Source organism: Lampetra planeri, chromosome 34, assembly GCF_965212315.1.
Source record: "Lampetra planeri chromosome 34, kcLamPlan1.2.h2, whole genome shotgun sequence".
NCBI classification, from domain to species: Eukaryota; Metazoa; Chordata; class Hyperoartia; order Petromyzontiformes; family Petromyzontidae; genus Lampetra; species Lampetra planeri.
Genome location: NC_136140.1, coordinates 11,050,173 through 11,070,590, shown reverse-complemented (window position 1 = coordinate 11,070,590; position 20,418 = coordinate 11,050,173). Strand labels below are relative to the sequence as shown.

The following is a 20,418-nucleotide window of genomic DNA, read 5'->3' as shown; positions in this document are numbered from 1 at the left end:
TTGGTGGTGCGGGAGAAAGAACAAACTAAACACAAAGAAGCAGTTTGTAACGAATGTATCAACAACCGAGATAGACGGCGAGTTATCAGCAAGGCCCCGCTGTGTGTCCCCCACGTGCATACGTGGTATATGTAGTTACAGTGAAACCCAACACGTGGTTCATAGTCCCATCGACCTGCCGGCTTGCCCGACATCAACGTTGCGGCGGCGGCAGCAGCGTTCGTTTTGAGCACGCAGAGCGAGCGAGCTGCTGCTGCTGCAAGTTTCCACTTTCTGGGTCTCGTCTGGCTCGTCGACCGTTTGCTGCGAGTTGTTGGGAGCGCACGAACGCGATCGGCCCCTTGAAAGGTCGCAGGGTTCACGGCGCGACTGGCACAGCCATCCGGCCTCGGGGATTCTCTCTTCTTCATCATCATCATATGCGAGTTGGTCTCGCTTCATCCTCAGCGCGCTCTCTCTCCCCCCCTGCCCACCCCTCCACTGTGGCCACCAGAACTCGGCTGATTTGGGCCGTGATAGCGCGGGCGGGGGGGGGCCGACAGGACTGGGTTCTCACTGAGATGGAAAGTCTCGAAACACGATGGGGGGCGTTGGCGTGGAGCGCTACGATCGAACAAGCCCAAACCAAGCCACCGATCAGAGATTCGCCCCCCCCCTCGCTCCATTAATCGAGATTCATTGTATCGATGACCACTCGGTCGAACCGTCATAAAGACGCGTCAACAAACTACCAGGGGCTAATCTAACTTGCGGGTTCAGCGCTGATCCATTCACGGATCGATAAATTGCTGTGACACGCCCCCCCTCTCCCTTTATCTGATTGGCTAATATCAGCAACATTGATCGGTGATTCCGTCGCAGTCCGCTTTGATTGTTAGCGCAGCGCCACGGGAACTCGTCTCGATGGACCGAGACGAATGCCACTCAGGTGTGACGTTGCAGGCGGGAGGGTGGGGGGGAGGCGGGAGGGGGAAGGAGGGAGGGGGCGGGAGGGGGTGGGCGGGGGGAGGGAGTGGGGAGGGAGGGGGGCGGGAGGGGGGCGGGAGGGGGAAGGGCGGGGGGGGAGGGCGGGGGGGAGGGAGGGCGTGAGGGCGGGAGGGGGGAGGGAGGGCGGGGCGGGGGGAGGGAGGGAGGGGGAGGGAGGGGGGTAGGGAGGGTGTAGGGAGAGGGGAGGAAGGGAGGCGGGACGAGGGGAGGAGGGAGGAGGGGAGGAGGGAGGGGGGGTTTTTAATTTGGGACTGGATCCAATAGAAGAAAAAAAAGTGTCCCGAATGTGTCGCAGGGTTTGTTGTTTTCAGGCATTCTGGGAGCGGTGAGAGAGAGTGCCCACACTTTATCCCACCACCAATGCGCACCACCCACTGTTACTTCTGGCTGGACATAGACGATGGGCGGTGTTTAATCAACTTGCACCACCTTTAGCTGCCGCGCCTGGAGATGGAACCGGCAACAGCGGCGGACTGACTGTGAGTCCCAGCGAGCCGCGAGCCAATCTCCTTCCACGGGTTGGCAAATCGGCGAATGGTGGGGGCTGCTCCAGCAGTGGAGGGAGACACACGGGGGGGGCCGCATCATCTGGCACGAGTCCAACAAAATCAGCATTTTTGGATGTGGGCCAACAACAATGATCGGATCGGCTGTTGTCACTCGCAGGGCAGCCTCGGACCCCCGAGTCTCACGGGGCCCCCGGCGCACGCGCGAGCCTCGCGTCGCCGGAGGACCGAGTAACTTGCCCGCTGTGGAACTTCACGCTTACAGGCAATTTAAAAAAAAATCAACAACAACGACAAAAAAAACTAGACAGGTAAAACCGGCTGCAGGTTAGCAGGGTTTACTTTGCCGAAGCTTCCCCATTTAGCCTCGCAGGGTATAGGAGCAAGGCTGTAGGACGATAACAGAGGACACATTCTGTCCGTGCGCCGTGCGGTTTAATTATAGGCTGCTGTAGCTCTTGGTCAATCCACTGCTGGATTGGGCTTCACCCGCGAGCCATGAGGGATGTTTGACCGCGGGGGCGCCGCGTTGGCGAGACGCTGATGACCTCGCCCGGTCCACCGGAGGTCGTGGGTTGAACCCCCGTGGTCGTGTGGATTATCCTCCGGGTCCTCCGGTTTTTCCCTCCACGTCAACGTTGCGCGTTCGAGGGTATTGGGCTGCTGCTGAAAATGATCAAGCGACTGCGAGCCACTTCCCTAAAGCCATCATTTGTGATAGCCAGGTGAATCTTCTGAGAAAGATCCACGTCGTCACGGCTCAGTGACGACGTGGATCTTCCTACGTCACACCACGTGGGTGCAGCTGTACGGTGGGATCCCTGTGGCCCCGATGGGCAATGCAGCGAGAACCCCATCGCGGTCGTCGTGCCCGTTGCGTGCGCGCTCGCGTCCCTCGCCGGCCCGCGCCAACCGTGGGCTGCGCTTCTCACTCGCCAGTGGTGGTTCTCGGGTTCGCTGGCAGCCCACGGGGACTTGGTTCGGGTTCGCTGGCAGCCCACGGGGAGTTGGTTGGCGCGCGACGAGCAGCCACGGCCATGCCGAGAGGCATCCTGGACGTGGTGTGGCCGGGCGTGATCAGGTGTCCCTCACTCAAACAGGCCCAGGTGGAATTAAACCCAATATCGTACCTGTATGCTGGTTTACGTAACAATAGCAACAATAGTAATAGGTTTTTACCCTTTCAACTGGTACAAAAACTGACACCTTTATACAAGGCATCATGTTTGCAATAACCACAACACAAGCAGTCAAAATGCATACAAAAAGAAACAACTCTCATGATGATAATGATATGCACTGTCCTTTAAGTTGATTGGTCCACACCCGAGACAGCTTTTCTTAGAGCCTAGTCTCCATTGGTGTTGGACCAGATGACGCCAATGCATTTTGACTGCTTGTGTTGTGGTTATTGCAAACATGATGCCTTGTATAAAGGTGTCAGTTTTGTACCAGTTGAAAGGGTAAAAACCTATTACTATATTTTGCCACTGGTAAAGGAGGTCTCATAGTGTAAATAGCAACAATAATAATGCCCTTTGTTTATCCAGGAGAGCCTCACCGAGTCTCGAGACTCGGCGAGACTCCCGCCCCAGGGGCTGTCACTCGGTATTTGCCCGAGCGCCGCCAGGCTGCCTCGGAGGAGGGATTACCCGCGTCAGGCAGTCGCCACGAGAGCAGTCGCTCTTTTTCTTCGTAACCTGTGGCGCATCACGCACCCCATGCGCGTGCGTGATGCCCTCTCTGGGGGTGTGACACATGGGCAGATTGTTTTTTTAAAGAAGATAAATAACTAGGGTATGGAGGAGGTTGTGGGTTCGATCCCGACCCTGACACCTGCTGTATAATAATAATTGTTTTTTTACCCTTCTATCTGGCAACAAAACTCATGCCTTTTTTACAAGGAGTCATGTTTGCATAGACCACAATACCTGCAGTCATGATACAAACAAAAAACATAACTCTGATAATGTATGCACTGTCCTTGAAGTTGATTGGTCCACACCCGAGACAGCTTTCCTTAGAGCCTAGTCTCACATGGGTTGGACCAGATGACGCCAAAAGGCGCGGTGTCTGTCTCCCCGTGGTCGCGTGGATTTTACTTCAGGTCCTCCAGTTTTTCTCTTCACATTTAGAATCAACGTCACGCGTTTAGATTATTTGGCTGCTACAAATGTCGACGTGATGAACCACTTCGTTGAGCAATACTTCGTGACAGCCTGCAGGTCGCTTCTGACAAAGAGCTACGTAGCTCAGTGGGGCCCTTACCTGGTAAAATATTTAAAAAAATTGCTTCAGTTTATATTTTCCAGAGCAGCGTTCCGGACGCTCCGGCCGGAGAGGACCACTGTGCCAGGACGTCTGCCCGACGTTCATAACGGCCAACTCCCACTCAGGCTCACCGTGTGCACACGCTGCCCTTTTGTCGATTTCACTATTTAACTAAGCACTAACATTGTTTATTATTTCACCAAGTAAGGCCCCGCTTGAGCTACGTAGTTTTTTTTTTTCAAAAGTGACCTGGCCATCACAAATGATAGTGCAACAAAGTGGCTCATTGCGTGGAAATGTATAGCAGCCAAATAATCTAAACGTGTGACGTTGCTGATAAATGTGGAGGGAAAGTCTGGAGGACCGGAGAAAAATCCACGCGACTACGGGGAGAGAACACGCAGACTCCATCGGGATGGAATTCCCGACCTCTTGCATACCAGGCGAGGTAGTTGACATCTGTTATCCACGGCGGTGCGTGTTTGGCTTTATTGGGATCGTTCGTCCTCGACATGGCACGGCGGTGTCGTCGTACGTCTCGAACCCCGACGGTCAAAGATGAAAGTCCCGCGGAGATTGGGGGCTGAGAGTCTGCAAACACCGGCGCTGGCACGCTGCACTTTGCGTGCTCGCTGGACTTTGCGTGCTCGCTGCACTTTGCGTTCTCGTCGATTCGGATCATCATCATCATCGTCGTCATCGTTACCACAGCCACACCGCCACACATAGACAAAGATCCCCCGTATAGACTTGACAGACTGCTGGGGCAAGTGCTGTTAGTGAGTAGCACCTATGAAGACCGTCATGGCACGCGAGGTGGGTGGCCAGCACCATGCCCCGGCCGCCTTTGTCTCCCGAATGGCGATGTTTGCGCACCGCACCAGGTGCTCATTTGAGGCTCAGTTGACTTAAGGGAGGCCGAGGAGCAGTTCAGATAATCAGCATTGGGGTCGCTGGGTTGGTAGCGCGGCGCGCTAACTACTGCGCCACACTCACCCCCTCGAAGACAAAGATGTTGCGTGTAGCCTTAACAGAATGTTGGGGCAACTGCTCATAATAAAGGTGTTTAGGTTAGATCGCGTAAATATAAATGTGTCGTCAATACACCGCCACCCGACACAGCCAATTAGTAAGGTTTATCACGCAAACAAGAGGTGGCAATTAGTTACCACTTGAGCACACTGCTGTGTTGGAGAGTAAACCCACGACAACATTTACCATTTGAGTACGAAGTTGGCGATTACAACAACAAGCAGCGTGGTAAGGCGATTCGTCGAGGAACGGTCATATCATCACCGTGTGACCCATCAGGCTTATCGCCCGTGATCCTCTGCATCTCTTGGGGGCCGTCCATAAATGACGTCACGCACCTGGGGGGGGGGGGGGTCAGACATTTGTGACGATGTGTGACGAGGGGGCGGGGGTTTGTGAAATGTGACGTCACATCAAAATGCGCAACTTTAAATAAATATAGACGACACGTTCTACTTAATTAAGAGTGCAGCGCCATATTAAATACGCACTACAATGACAATAGTTTAAAGCGATTTGAAGCATATTTTATTTGGGGGGGGGGGGGGGCAGAGCTTTGTGACGTCATATTTGAGGCGGGTCTGACTTTTTGTTACGCCGTGTGACGAGGGGGAGAGGGGTCAAAAATTGTCCAAAATCGCGTGACGTCATTTATGGACGGCCCCTTGAGGAACGCCAGCGAAGACATCAATGTCGCCCCCCCCCCCAGCGGGCTCGCCACTCCACTGCCCCCCCCCCCCCATTCAGCCGCAGGGAGCGACGGGGCCAAGTGCCGCTAGCGAGGGCCCCGTCGAGTTGCGCGTGGACGAAGCAGGCGTGGCCAGTGACGGTGTTCTCACGCGTGGAATGAAGCATTCCGTTAAGGCCAAGTCAACCCAGAAGAGGCCCACGACAAGCTCAGCCCGGCTCTCTTCATATCTCAGAATCCGAACAAAGTGGGGGGGGGGGGAGTCGAACCCAGCTGTTGCATCTTCCGCGTGGAGCAGCTGCCCGGGATCACCGGGCGCGGCAGGCTTGTGCCCAGAGGGCGCGGCAGGCTTGTGCCCAGAGGGCGCGGCAGGCTTGTGCCCAGAGGGCGCGGCAGGCTTGTGCCCAGAGGGCGCGGCACACCACGTGTGTTCTTTTACTATTTCGACCCCGTCCGAGCAGAATATCCAGAAATGGTAGAGTTCTGTCAGCTTATACTTCTATGGATGGATGGGTTTTGCGAGTTGAGATGATTTAGAAATTTCGTTAAGTGTATCTTTGCCGCGTGGCCAGACCACCAATGTGTCATCCACATATCTAAACCAAGCAGAGGGTTTAGTGTGATCGAACCTATTGTTTTTGTTTCCACATCTTCCATGTACAAATTCGCCTCCCCGCTCCCTACGAGCGGACAGGGCGCGACGTCCACCCCCTCTCCTCCTCGTCGGCCGCCTCTCGCCGGGCCCCCGCCGATCGGGTGATCGCCCCCCCCCCGTCCCAGCGCCCTCTCTGAGGGACATCGCGAATTGACTGGTTCACTACCGCCCGGGGTTATCTCTTACAAGCCCACGTCAACCACCACCACCACCACGACAACGAACGAGGTGGCGTGCACGCGCGCGCCCCTGCACGCGCGTGTTTTACACAAATGCCGGCGCTAATCAAAAGAAACGGCAGCAGTACGAATATGCGCGCGTACCCCGCAGGTGGTTAAGCTCTAATCTGCGGCACACCAAGACTTGCGTTAAAGGGCTGCGCGAAATTGCGCGCGCCTCGCCCTTATCGCTATTGTCGCCGTGTCAACACGCTGTGTCAATGCGCGCGAGCGCGGGTTTATCGCACCTCGCCCACGCCCTAATTACTCACGCGGCACGCTGCAGGCGCGCGACTTTTACACAAATTACCAACACCGCGCCGACGCTGCAGCCCTGCACTCGCTCTCTCGCGCACATCGTCTCGCCGCGCAGTCGCAACACACAACAACCGCAGACACCACGCCGAGGTTCTACCCACACACACATAAATCACACTGCACCGATACTCTGAACTAACGTTTATTAATGGCGCAAGTACACCCTACCTGGAGGGGGATATTTCGCAGGAAGGAACCCAGCTACTCAAACGTCCTACCACGTACCTCGAAGCTGGACTCACGGCGTTCCACGGGCCCTGAGAGGGTCGGAGGAGGATGAGAGAAGACTTGACCAATCACTGTCTCGCAGCAGCACTCGCTGGCATCACACGGATGCTGTGAGCGGCCTGAAGAGGCAGGCCCGGGGGGAGGGGGGCGTGGCGCGCGCAGCAGCCAATCACGCGCCTACCTTTCGATTTCAACTGATGCCCCGCCCTCACCTGGAGCCTTATTTTCCGTTACACCTCGACCCGTTGCCTACGCGCCCACCCTCGATCATCCCCCCACCCGGGTGCTGCGGCGGCGGCGGCCAGCGGCGGCGGCGACCCCCGTTGCCCCTTTGTCTGGAAGGGCTCCCGCGCTTTGTGCCGACTTAATATGCCACCCTCTGCTGGGCGGCGGCTGTGGCCGGCAGCGGCGGCGACCACCCGTTGTCCTTGTGTCCTTCTTGCCAAATGTCCCGTCCTCCGTCCTCCCCTCCGAGATGTACCTCATTGCGGTTGGCCCACGGAAGCCTTTCTTTCTGCGCCCATACATTTTTAAGCTAATTTAGGGGAACCGCAATGTGACCTGTCATGTGAGGGTCGGCCAATCTCCTGGCACCGGGAAACCGTGGGACTCTCCCTCTAGGGGCCCTTCGGATTAAACCCCGATGCGCCAGGCAACCCCCCGTCAGGACACCACGTGGGTGCGCTGCGTGCGGGGTGGCGTGTTTAGTGCGCGGGCCGGGAGGGGATTGCGGCGTTTGCGGAGTTGCTCCGTGGTCGTGGCACCACGAGCCCATTGCTGCTCCTTCCTTTTGTTTACAGAAGTCACCTTGCCACAAGAAGTAGGTGTTCAGCTAGTCTTGGGATATCTTGGGCTAAACCATTGTTCGTTACCAGAGTGTCAAGTAATTGAATTGACTCGGTGACCAGAACCCTCGTGAACAGAGAGGTCACATTAAAGCTTACGAGAATTTCATTGGGGTTAAGCTTAATATCTTTCATTATATTAACACACAGCGTTTACCGAAAGAAAACGCATACTGACGCCTATCTAAATGTAGTCCCACCATCACCAAGCATCAGAAATCTGTTCTTATCAAGACGCTCATTCATCGAGCTAAGAAAGTGTCAGATGGTGACAGTCTCAGAAATGAAATTAAACATGTTAAAGAAGCGCTGCAAATGAACGGTTACAATGATGCACAAATCTACAGGGCATTAAATGCCAAAACCAAATAAAATAACATGAGCATTGAAACTGCCCAAGTTATTAAAACGATCAAAATACCGTACATTGCGGGAGTAACTGATAAACTAGCCAGATGTTTGGAAAAACAAAACATCCGAGTCAGATTTGGCACGGTACGTAAAATACATAAATTAATCTGGTACAAAAGATGTATTACCGAACCTATCAACAGAAGGTGTGTACAGGATTAACTGCACGTGTGGTACATGTTATATTGAGCAAAAAAGACGAATGATCAGCACGAGACTAAAAGAACATCAGAGAAATATTAAATTCTCCCAAATACAACTGTCAGCAGTAGCAGAACACGCGTGCCAACAAGGACACTCAATTAATTTTGATGAAGTTGAAGTTCTGTGCAAAACTAGCTACTACTGTTGACTTAAAGCTTTCGTGACTGCAAGAATTCATATTCGTTGGGTCTTTCGGTAAAGTCACGTATATAGATGACAAACTCTTGTGTTGCGATCGAAACGTCGTAGATTTTTGTTGTTATTTTTTTTTACCTATCTACGTGACTTTACTGAGAGACCCGAAGAATATAGCTACTACTCGCCAAGACAACAGAATCTATCGAAATTAAACGAAATAGAAATAATTTTAACCATTCGAAAAGCTACCGACTTAGTGCTGCGTGGAAGCGAATCATCAAATAAGAGATTGTTTAAATGCATGGCTATAAAGGCCACCATACTTGAATAGGGATTACCGTTGGTACGGCTATTTTAATACACGCAATGGACAGGAAGGACAAGATCAAAGGGCTCGCATAATGCACATGCATCATGTGCGTTGACTCATTAACACCCCCCCCCCCCAATTTGCGCAAGACCACATCTACGCCTCTATATGAGGAACGAAACAGGTGGACTTCACAAATCTGGCTGTCGCCTGATGAAGCTGGTTGTAATTACTGGTGAAACGTCGTACTCAGATTGTAAATGTTGCGGCTTGGCTCTCCAACACAGCGGTGTGCTGTACTGGTAACGAATTGGCCACGTTCTGTTTACGTGGAAAACCTTACTAATTGGCTGTGTCGGGTGGTGGCAGGTTTTAACGACATGTTTATATATTTACGCGATCTAACCCAAAAAACCTCTATTATGGATGATATTGGTTGCGAAAGCCTACGTGTTAAACATTACGGATGATATTGGTCGCGAAAGCCTACATGTTAAACATTACGGATGATATTGGTCGCGTACAGCAGTGAGGTAGCAATTGAGTGCTGCACCCCCAGAAATGACAACAGGACTGCAACTTGGGCAGAATGTGTCCTCTGTAGCGTCGTGGTAATCGCTGGGAGTTAACGAACGGCTTCTCTGATACCTCCTGAGCCAGATCGGTAACAGTGGCATTCCACGGTAGGACACGGAGCCTGCTGCTGTGCCACGCAGATTGACGGTCCGACCGCGAATAAGAACAACGTCGTCGTCGCCGCGAGGTTTGGCCGCAGGCGGCGTGGCATTGCCCCGGCCTCGTGTGGATACAATCACAGGCGGGTTTTTATTTCAGTCGAACGTGACCAGGCATTTGTCACCTCCCCCCCAATCAGAACGTCGCCTTCAAATCGGCGGTGACCGACGGGGTGAAGCATCTGCATGGGGGGGAGGGAGGGCGGCGAGTGGGTGAGGCGGCGGTGGAAAGAATCCGGTCACCCCGCGACGTTGACATGGGCGTCTCTCTGCCTGTGGCCTTGGTCGTGCGCAGGTCTGGGCGGCCTGTTCGGGTGGCCGGACCTGGACATGGACCCCGTGAGTCCGACCTGCAGCCTGGGCGACTCCGTGTGCACAGGTCAGAAACCGCCCCCCCCCCCCGCCCTCCACGCACCCCTTGACCCCCTGACCTCTGCCGGCCGCCCCCACGGGACCGCCACCACCACCACCACGTCCCATCTCCACATTGCCGGTCACACACACGACCGTCGCGGCCGCGGCTTCTCACTTCTCGCCCCGGCACTCGCCGTAATGCTGCCACAGGCTTCGTGTGGAGTGGGGTATTGGCGGTGTAAGGTACTACCACTGGAGCCTGTGTGCGTCATAAAAAACAATATTATCGTGACCCACGCCCCTGTTATCCTACGAAATGGTTTATACAATTTATCTCGACAAAATATGGCGAAATGGATGCACTGTGCGATAATTCCCGGAACAGTGTTCTGAAGTCTTCCGGATGTCATTATAAAACTAAACAATTTATAATTTTACCAGGTCAGGCCCCACTGAGCTATATACAGTGGAGCCTTGTCAATTCGACACATTTGGGGCTCTGGCCTTGCCGAATTATCCAATATTCCGAATTATTTACAATGGCAATAGCCAGTGCCTCTTGCCCCAATAAAAAAAAAATCCGAATTTATTTTCAAAACTCTTCACATACCATAATACAGGGTTTTTTGAGTTAGATCGCGTAAATATTTAAATGTGTCGGTAAACCTGCCACCACCCGACACATCCAATTAGTAAAGTTTTCCACGTAAAGAGAACGTGCCAATTCGTTATTAATACAGCACACCGGTGTGTTGGAGAGCAAAGCCACGACATTTACAATCTGAGTACGACGTTTCGCCAGTAATTACAACTAGCTTCATCAGGCGACAGGCAGATGTGGCGAAATCCTCCTGTTTCGTTCTGGATTTTTCTCGCGAGATGTTCAGAGCGGTGTGCAGCCCAGAGTATGCGGGCGTGTGGTTGTTTGGGTGTGTGGGTGTGTAGGCGTGTGGCTGTGTGCTGGTGTGTCAGCGTGTGGGTGTGTCAGGGTGTGTCGGGGTGTATCGGAGTGTGTGGGTGTATCGGGGTGTGTGGGTGTGTGGGTGTGTAGGCGTGTGGGTGTGTGGGTGTGTCGGGGTGTATGGGTGTATGGGTGTGTGGGTGTGTAGGCGTGTGGCTGTGTGCTGGTGTGTCAGCGTGTGGGTGTGTGGGTATGTGGGTGTGTCAGCGTGTGGGTGTGTCGGGGTGTGTCGGGGTGTGTGGGTGTGTCGGGGTGTGTGGGTGTGTGGGTGTGTCGGGGTGTGTGGGTGTGTCAGTGTGTGGGTGTGTCGGGGTGTGTGTGGGTGTGTCAGCGTGTGGATGTGTCGGGGTGTGTCGGGGTGTGTGGATGTGTGGGTGTGTCAGCGTGTGGGTGTATCGGGGTGTGTGGGTGTGTCAGCGTGTGGGTGTGTGGATGTGTGGGTGTGTCGGGGTGTGTGGGTGTGTCAGTGTGTGGGTGTGTGTCGGGGTGTGTCGGGGTGTGTGGCTGTGTGGGTGTGTCGGCGTGTGGGTGTGTCGGGGTGTGTGTGCTGTGTGCACTGCTGGGTTGCGGTGTGTCCACGTGACCAGGTGTCCTGCAGGCGCTGTCCGTGGTGCTGATTGCGATGTCCTCCGTCTCCCTCTCTCTGTCTCCCTCTCTGTGTCTCTCACTCTCTGTGTCTCTCGCTCTGTGTCTCTCACTCTCTGTGTCTCTCGCTCTCTGTGTCTCTCACTCTCTGTGTCTCTCGCTCTCTGTGTCTCCCTCTCTGTCTCTCGCTCTCTGTGTCTCCCTCTCCGTCTCCCTCTCTGTCTCTCGCTCTCTGTGTCTCCCTCCCTTTCCGTCTCCTCACAAGAGTCCGACTCCGCGCCCTTCTCTACCCCTGCCGACTCGCCCTCCAAGCCCTGGCCGGGCCCGGACTTCGGCAGCGTCGAGGGCCAGGACGCCGGCTACGGCGCCTACGCCGGCTACGCTGATCTCGGCGCGGCGCCGCCGCCGCACGCGACGCCGCGCACGTCCCCCGAGGTGCCGGTGCTGGCGCTGGGGGTGGCAGCGCTGCCCATCGAGTGCCGCGTGTGCGGGGACCGCGCCTCCGGCTTCCACTATGGGGTCCACGCCTGCGAGGGGTGCAAGGTGGGGCAGGCGGCGGTGCTGGTGCCGGCGGTGGTGGCAGTTGTGGCGGTGGTGGTGCCGGCGGAGGTGGTGGTGGCGTCGGTGGTGTTGTGGTGGCGGCGGTGGTGTTGTGGTGGTGTTGTTGTGGTGGCGGCGGTGGTGGTGTTGTGGTGGCGGTGGCGGCAGTGGTGGCGGCGGTAGCGGTGGTTGGCGGCGGTGGTGGTGGTGACGGTGGTGGCGGCGGTGGTGGTGGTGGTGGCGGCGGTGGTGGTGGTTGGAACGGTGGTGGCAGCGGTGGCGGAAGTGGCAGCGGTGATGGCGGTGGCGTCGTAATCTGAGCTCACCCTGGCACTGCGTGTTATTTGACCACTTTTCTCATTGTTTACCTTCTCTTGATGTATTTTTATCACTTCACGAGGGATTTTTTGGTTTGTTATTTTTACAACGCGAACGCGCACGTGTGCGTGTGTGCATTTGTGTGTCTGCGTGTGTGTGCGCGTGTGTGCGTGCGTGTGCTTGTGTGCTTGTGTGCATGTGCATTTTTTATGTCTGCGTCTCTGCATGTGTCTGCGTGTATGTGCGTGTGTGTGAGTGTGTGTGCGTGTGTCTGCGTGTGCGTGTGTGTAAGCTCGTCTCTGTAAATGTTTAAATGTTTTGTCATAAATCGCGCTAAGTGCCCCTGAAACCGCAGTGGTACGGAAGGCGCTCTGTAAATAAAGAAGATTATTGCAATCGTCATCGTCATCGCAAATTAAACGAAATTACTTTTTTATTTTACCAGGTAAGGCCCCACTGAGCTACGTAGCTCTTTTTAAGAAGCAGCCTGGCCATCACAAGTGATAGCTCAACAAAGTGGCTTATCACTTGTAATGTTGATTCTAAATCTGGAGGGAGAAACTGGAGGACCCGGAGGAAAATCCACGGGGAGAGAGAGAGGCACTCCAAACTCCATATGTACAAGAGTGAGGGTCGGGATCGAACCCCAGGACCTTCCGCATACCAGGCGTGGTAGTTAACATCTCGCCACCGTGCCTTCAATTACTCCGCTCGTCACGAGGGTCGCCGTGATGGAGCCTGCGTTGTCTCTCCGTGTCGATGCTTTGCTGGGTTGCTGGCCGTGTGGCGTTCCCAACAAAGCCTCGTCGTTCACTCTCCACCCACCCCACGCAGCCCAAGCAAACATTTGCAGGAGCTGATCCCCCTGTACACTCCCAACGAGGTCGCCGAGATCTTTCGATCGCCTTCTTCTCAGCACTCCCAAGGTCGAGGCTCTGTTCCTGCAGGGCCCATCGGGATTTTCCCAGTGCAGTGAGAAGACAATCGGAGTCGATAGATATATTTAAGTCTCTATTGGAATGTAAGAATAGATTTTACCCTTTCTGGCAATAAAACAGTTAAGATGTTAAAACACCACACCAAAACCTTTTTCAAGGAATCACGTCTGCATTAACCACATATACTTGTGGTGAACATGCAAACAAAACACATGCTCTGGTAGTATATACATAGTATATACATTGTCTTTGAAACTGATTGGTCCACACCAGAGACAGCTTTCTTTAGAGGCTCGTCTCAAACAGAGTTAGACCAGAGGACATCGCCAAAATGCGAACAGCACAAAGACAATGCCACCATCAGGGCGTTGAGAGCTCGGGGTCAGCAGCTACATCATAGGACCTCTCTGGGAAGCTTACCTCTTTCAATTGGGCTCTACCCCATCATTCTGGCCGTTTCACCTGCAGGTTCTGTTTACTCCTCTGGCTTTCCATACACCGTGGTGGCGAATTGGGATCCGCGGATGAGATGCGCCACTTTAGACATGTAGATGATGATCACAGTCCGTTTTATCCTACAGCGCGGTAGTAGTTGTTGTTGCTTTCCTGAAGAACGCCGCATTATGGAAACATCGCGTTATAATAAATATTGCATAATAGTAAAGGGGATAAAGCACGGTCTGCGATTAACACGTGAGATGTGTACACAGGCGGAACAAAGATTGAGGCACGTGGGTAGCATCTAGAAGCATCCAGCAGCATCCCGCCTTGTGCGATGATAATGATAATGCCGAGGCAGCCGTACAACCGTTAATTCCTACTCGGGCGATGCAGTTCCGTTGACTCGATACGAACCCTTCACCGCCGATCGTTACGCGGCCTAACGCCAAACTCGGCAGTGCATCAGAGCCCTGGCTGCGAAATCCCCGTGCCGGGTTCTCAGTGCCGCTGTCACGGCCGTTGCGGCGACAGCTCCACCGTGTGGGAGCACCCACTTGTTAGCTGGTGACGCACTCTGTCTGACTCTCTCTGACTCTCTCTCCCTCCTCCCTCCCTCCTCCCTCCCCTCTCCTCCTCCCTCCTCCCAGGGATTCTTCCGCCGCACGATCCGCATGAAGCTGGAGTACGAGAAGTGTGAGCAGCGCTGCAAGATCCAGAAGAAGAGTCGGAACAAGTGCCAGCACTGCCGCTTCCAGAAGTGCCTCGGCGTGGGCATGTCGCACGAGGGTGAGCGCGGTGATTGAGATCGCCCGGAGAGACAACGGCTTGGGGGAGGCCTTCGTCCAGCAGTGGATAGTGACATTAACGATGATAACCATGATGATGATGATCATGACGATGACCATAACGATGATGACGATGGTGATGATCATGACAATGACCATAACGATGATGACGATGGTGATGATCATGACGATGACCATAACGATGATGACGATGGTGATGATCATGACGATGACCATAACGATGATGACGATGGTGATGATGATGACGACGATGACGACAATGATAATGATAAACGCCTTTTTCCGTGATCGTGAGGATGCCGGCATCCGGCAGCAGATAGATTCTGTCGAATGACGATGACGACGGTGGCGGTGACTGCGTGGCACCCACAGCGATCCGGTTCGGGAGGATGCCCCAGGCGGAGAAGGAGCGGCTAATCGCCGAGGTGTGCGCCAACGGGCTCGTGGGAGGGCCCATCTCGGCCTCCGCCCTCCTGGTCTCGCGCGGCGGCGGGGGGGGCGGGGGGGGAGCCCGCGGCACCGGTGGGGGGCCGCCCCGGTGCTTGGCGGTGGGGGGGGTCTCGGGAATGGTGGCGGGGGGGGGGCGGCGGCAGCAGAGGAGGGGGGACGGGGGAGACGGAGGTGGCTGTGGCGGGAGACCTGCGCTCGCTGGCGCACGTCATCCAGGAGGCCTACCTCCGCATCTTCCCGCTCTCCAAGGCCCGGGCGCAGGCCATCCTGGCCGGCAAGGCGGCCGGCAGTGCGGTGAGCATCGCGGGCGGCAGGGCGGCACGCGGAATCAGCGGAAACGCGCGGTTCGCCTTCCCTCGCGGTCCTCGGAGACGGAGAGACGGAAGGGGAGGGAGGCGAGACTCAGAGACAAGGGAGGGGGGGGCAGATGTGGCCGCTGGCTGATTGCCCAAGCTCTATTGTCCTGTGTTGAGATTTTCAGCTCGTTTCATCAATAGCAGCTAGGAAACTAAATAAATCAATCGATACAAAGAGATATTCAGCCAGGTCAGCGACCCGGGGGGAATTCTTGGCACCCCCCGGCATGCCACGTCCAGTATACAGCCTCTTGCCATCACGGTCGTCTCCTGTAGTCTATCAGTGACATGGAAAATATTCAGTTCTAAGCCTGGGTCTCTGTATAAGTCGGTGCGTCCATTGTGTGTGGGTCTCTTATCTAATTCTATCCGTCTCTGTGTAAGTCTCCATGCAGTGCCACGAACACGCAATTGTAGGGTGGTGCCTTTACCTTGACGACGCGACACCGTCCGGCTTTTGTCGCACTCGGTTTAGCGACGTCCGACCCTGACAATTTCGTCTCTCGGTCCGCCGCATCCCGGCAGGTGGTGATCCACGACCACGACTCGCTCGCCCGGGCAGAGGACACTATCCTGCACAAGCTGGGCTACGGCACCATCCACGAGAGCAGCGGCGCCATCGGCGTCAGCCTCGCCAGCGTCGCCACCGGCGGCGGGGGCTGCGGCGGCTGCGGCGGAGCCTGCGGCGGCGCCGGTGGCGCCGCGGGGGACGATGGGGCGGCGTGCGATGCGGCGGCGCGCGGCCGCGTGCTCGGCAACGACCGCATCTTCATCACCGTGGTGAGCGGCGGCGGCGTCGGCATTGGCGGAGGAGGCTGCGGCGCCGACGCTCAGGCCGACCTACTGCGGAAGGGCGCGCCGGAGATCCGCATCTTCAACCGCTGCCACTACCGCGTGGTGGAGTCCGTGCGGGAGGTCACCGAGTTCGCCAAAAGCATCCCGGGCTTCATGGCCCTCGACCTCAACGACCAGGTCACGCTGCTCAAGGTGTGTCCCGGGGGGAGGGGCGGGCAAAGGCGGGGGCTAACTGCGTAGTGGGCGGGGCTAACTGCGTAGTGGGCGGGGCTAACTGCGTAGTGGGCGGGGCTATCTGAGCAGTGGGGCGGGACTACGTGAGCAAGGGTTGGCAGTGGGGTGGGCGGGGCCTGCGAGCTAGTAAGGGCGAGTGAGTGGGTGGGCGTGGCTATATGGAAGTGGGCAGGACTGGCACAGAAAGGGAGGAGCTACAGCTCACCACGACGGTTGAGCCTTACGGAATTGCCCTCACTGGAGCTCGATGACTAACTCCAGCTTGCCCCGTGTGCCCGTGTGCCCGCCACGCCAGTACGGTGTGTACGAGGTGATCTTCGCGATGCTGGCTGCCCAGATCAACAAGGACGGGCTGCTCATGGCGTACGGCACGGCGTTCATCACGCGCGAGTTCCTGCGCTCGCTGCGCACGCCCTTCTGCCACGTCCTCGAGCCCAAGTTTGTGTTCTCGGTGCGGTTCAACGCCCTGGCGCTGGACGACACCGACCTGGCTCTCTACGTCGCCGCCATCATCCTGTGCGGCGGTGAGAAACACCGACCGGTCGATCGATCGCCCCCCCCCCCCCCCCTCCGCCTGCGGTGTTCATTCTGGGCTCTATGTGTTGAACTTCTTCACGCCACACGTAGCCAAACGAGCTCCCCATCACCCTGTGGCGGTGAGAGACACCGATGCGTCGCCGCCTGCGGTGTGCAGTCTGGCACTAAACTTATTGCACCAGGTAGGACCCACCGAACTACGTAGCGCTTGTTCAGGAGCGACCTGCAGGCTGTCACAAATGACAGCTCGACGAAGTGGCTCGATGTATGGACATTTATAGCAGTCAAATTCTCTAAACGCATGATGTTGATTCTAAATGTTGAGTGCAAAACCGGAGGACCCGGAGAAAAATTCACGTGACCACGGTGAAAGAGAGAAATACACAGCAGGTGTCAGGGTCAGGATCGAACTCACGTTCTCCTGTATACCAGGCGTGGTAGTTAACATCTCCTAGCCACCATGGTGCCCAGAGCGCCATCATCCTGTGCGAGAGACACCGATTGACTGATCGATTGATCGCCCCCCTCTTGACTGGCGCAGGCCCAGAGAGACATCACCCTGAGCCGGGGGATGGAGAGGGGGGGTCCAAGGGTTGAGGGTTAGGTGATGGGCAGTGGGATTGAAGTGAAGGGATTGCTAGAGGGGGCCAAACGGGCTGGAAAAGAGATGGAGCTGATGCGGTACAAGAGGATGTTCAGCTGAGTGGACTAGCCGATGACTGGTACCAGCGGTATCACGATCGGCCTCCGTGTATATAATCAGTACGTGTAATCTGTGTGTGTGTAATCTGTGTATGTGTTCTGTAGTGTAATCTCTGTGTATTCTGTACGTGTAATCTGTGTGTGTGTGTGTGTAATCAGTACGTGTAATCCGTGTATATGTAATGTGCGCGTGTGGAGAACAGTAGTGACGCGGTTAGCGCGCTGCACTGGCACGATGGGTGTGTGTGGTGGGGTGTGTGGGTGTGAGTAGCAGGGTGGGTGGGTAAGTGGTAGGGTGGGTGGCTGTGTGTGGCAGGGTGTGTGGGTGTGTGTGGCGGGGTGGGTAAGTGGTAGGGTGAATGGGTGTGTGTGGCAGGGTGGGTGGGTGTGAATGGCAGGGTGGGTGTGTGTGTGTGGCGGGGTGGGTGGGTAAGTGGTAGGGTGGGTGGGTGTGGCGGGGTGTGTGTGTGTGTATGGCAGGGTGGGTGTGTGTGGCAGGGTGTGTGTGGCAGGGTGGATGTGTGTGGCAGGGTGGGTGTGTGTGTGTGGCAGGGTGTGTGGCAGGGTGGGTGTGTGTGGCAGGGTGTGTGTGTGGCAGGGTGGGTGGGTGTGTGTGGCGTGGTGGGTGGGTGGGCGGGTGTGGTAGGGTGGGTGGGTGGGTGTGTGGCGTGGTGGGTGGGTGTGTGTGGCGGGGTGTGTGTGTGTGGCGGGGGTGGACGTGTGTGGCGGGGGTGGGTGTGTGTGGCGAGGTGGGTGGGTGTGAGTGGCAGGGTGGGTAGGTGGGTGTGAGTGGCAGGGTGGGTGGGTGTGTGTGGCAGGGTGGGTGGGTGTGTGTGGCGGGGTGTGTGTGTGTGGCGGGGGTGGACGTGTGTGGCGGGGGTGGGTGTGTGTGGCGAGGTGGGTGGGTGTGAGTGGCAGGGTGGGTAGGTGGGTGTGAGTGGCAGGGTGGGTGGGTGTGTGTGGCAGGGTGGGTGGGTAAGTGGTAGGGTGGGTGGGTGTGAGTGGCAGGGTGGGTGTGAGTGGCAGGGTGGGTGTGTGTGTGTGGCGGGGTGGGTAAGTGGTAGGGTGGGTGGGTGTGTGTGGCGGGGTGTGTGGGTGTGTGTGGCAGGGTGGGTGGGTAAGTGGTAGGGTGGGTGGGTGTGAGTGACAGGGTGGGTGTGAGTGGCAGGGTGGGTGGGTAAGTGGTAGGGTGGGTGGGTGTGTGTGGCGAGGTCTGTGTGTGTGGCGGGGTGCGTGTGTGTGGCGGGGGTGGGTGGCGAGGTGGGTGGGTGTGTGTGGCAGGGTGGGTGTGTGTGGCAGGGTGGGTGGGTGTGAGTGGCAGGGTGGGTGTGTGTGGCAGGGTGGGTGGGTGTGAGTGGCAGGGTGGGTGTGTGTGTGTGGCAGGGTGGGTGTGTGTGGCAGGGTGGGTGGGTGTGAGTGGCAGGGTGGGTGTGTGTGTGTGGCAGGGTGGGTGGGTAAATGGTAGGGTGGGTGGGTGTGAGTGGCAGGGTGGGTGTGTGTGTGTGGCGGGGTGGGGGTGTGTGTGTGTGACAGGGTGGGTGTGTGTGGCAGGGTGGGTGGGTAAATGGTAGGGTGGGTGGGTGTGAGTGGCAGGGTGGGTGTGTGTGTGTGGCGGGGTGGGGGTGTGTGTGTGTGACAGGGTGGGTGTGTGTGGCAGGGTGGGTGCGTGTGAGTGGCAGGGTGGGTGTGTGTGTGTGGCAGGGTGGGTGTGTGTGAGTGGCAGGGTGGGTGTGTGTGGCAGGGTGGGTGGGTGTGAGTGGCAGGGTGGGTGTGTGTGTGTGGCAGGGTGGGTGTGTGTGGCAGGGTGGGTGGGTGTGAGTGGCAGGGTGGGTGTGTGTGGCAGGGTGGGTGCGTGTGAGTGGCAGGGTGGGTGTGTGTGTGTGGCAGGGTGGGTGTGTGTGAGTGGCAGGGTGGGTGTGTGTGGCAGGGTGGGTGGGTGTGAGTGGCAGGGTGGGTGTGTGTGTGTGGCAGGGTGGGTGTGTGTGGCAGGGTGGGTGGGTGTGAGTGGCAGGGTGGGTGTGTGTGTGTGGCAGGGTGGGTGGGTAAATGGTAGGGTGGGTGGGTGTGAGTGGCAGGGTGGGTGTGTGTGTGTGGCGGGGTGGGGGTGTGTGTGTGTGACAGGGTGGGTGTGTGTGGCAGGGTGGGTGGGTGTGTGTGGCAGGGTGGGTGGTGTGAGTGGCAGGGTGGGTGGGTGTGTGTGGCAGGGTGGGTGGGTAAGTGGTAGGGTGGGTGGGTGTGAGTGGCAGGGTGGGTGGGTGTGTGTGGCAGGGTGGGTGGGTAAGTGGTAGAGTGGGTGGGTGTGAGTGGCAGGGTGGGTGTGTGTGGCAGGGTGGGTGGGTGTGAGTGGCAGGGTGGGTGTGTGTGTGTGGCAGGGTGGGTGTGTGTGGCAGGGTGGGTGGGTGTGAGTGGCAGGGTGGGTGTGTGTGTGTGGCGGGGTGGGTGGGTAAATGGTAGGGTGGGTGGGTGTGAGTGGCAGGGTGGGTGTGTGTGTGTGGCGGGGTGGGGGTGTGTGTGTGTGGCAGGGTGGGTGTGTGTGGCAGGGTGGGTGGGTGTGTTTGGCTGGGTGGTTGGTGTGAGTGGCAGGGTGGGTGGGTGTGTGTGGCAGGGTGGGTGGGTAAGTGGTAGGGTGGGTGGGTGTGAGTGGCAGGGTGGGTGTGAGTGGCAGGGTGGGTGTGTGTGTGTGGCGGGGTGGGTAAGTGGTAGGGTGGGTGGGTGTGTGTGGCGGGGTGTGTGGGTGTGTGTGGCAGGGTGGGTGGGTAAGTGGTAGGGTGGGTGGGTGTGAGTGACAGGGTGGGTGTGAGTGGCAGGGTGGGTGGGTAAGTGGTAGGGTGGGTGGGTGTGTGTGGCGAGGTCTGT

At 56.9% G+C, this 20,418-nt stretch overlaps 1 protein-coding gene across 1 annotated transcript in view; it reads left to right on the top strand.

Moving 5' to 3' along the window:
* LOC144730151 (peroxisome proliferator-activated receptor delta-like) overlaps positions 1-20,418 on the top strand; it is a 40,659-nt gene that overhangs the window by 11,510 nt on the left and 8,731 nt on the right. Inside the window, exons 2-8 of the mRNA XM_078610737.1 lie at positions 9,841-9,924; positions 11,711-11,988; positions 14,330-14,468; positions 14,861-14,986; positions 15,126-15,232; positions 15,820-16,281; positions 16,619-16,847. Of these exons, the coding sequence (XP_078466863.1) occupies positions 9,841-9,924; positions 11,711-11,988; positions 14,330-14,468; positions 14,861-14,986; positions 15,126-15,232; positions 15,820-16,281; positions 16,619-16,847 (1,425 nt within the window). The remainder of the gene's footprint in view (positions 1-9,840; positions 9,925-11,710; positions 11,989-14,329; positions 14,469-14,860; positions 14,987-15,125; positions 15,233-15,819; positions 16,282-16,618; positions 16,848-20,418) is intronic.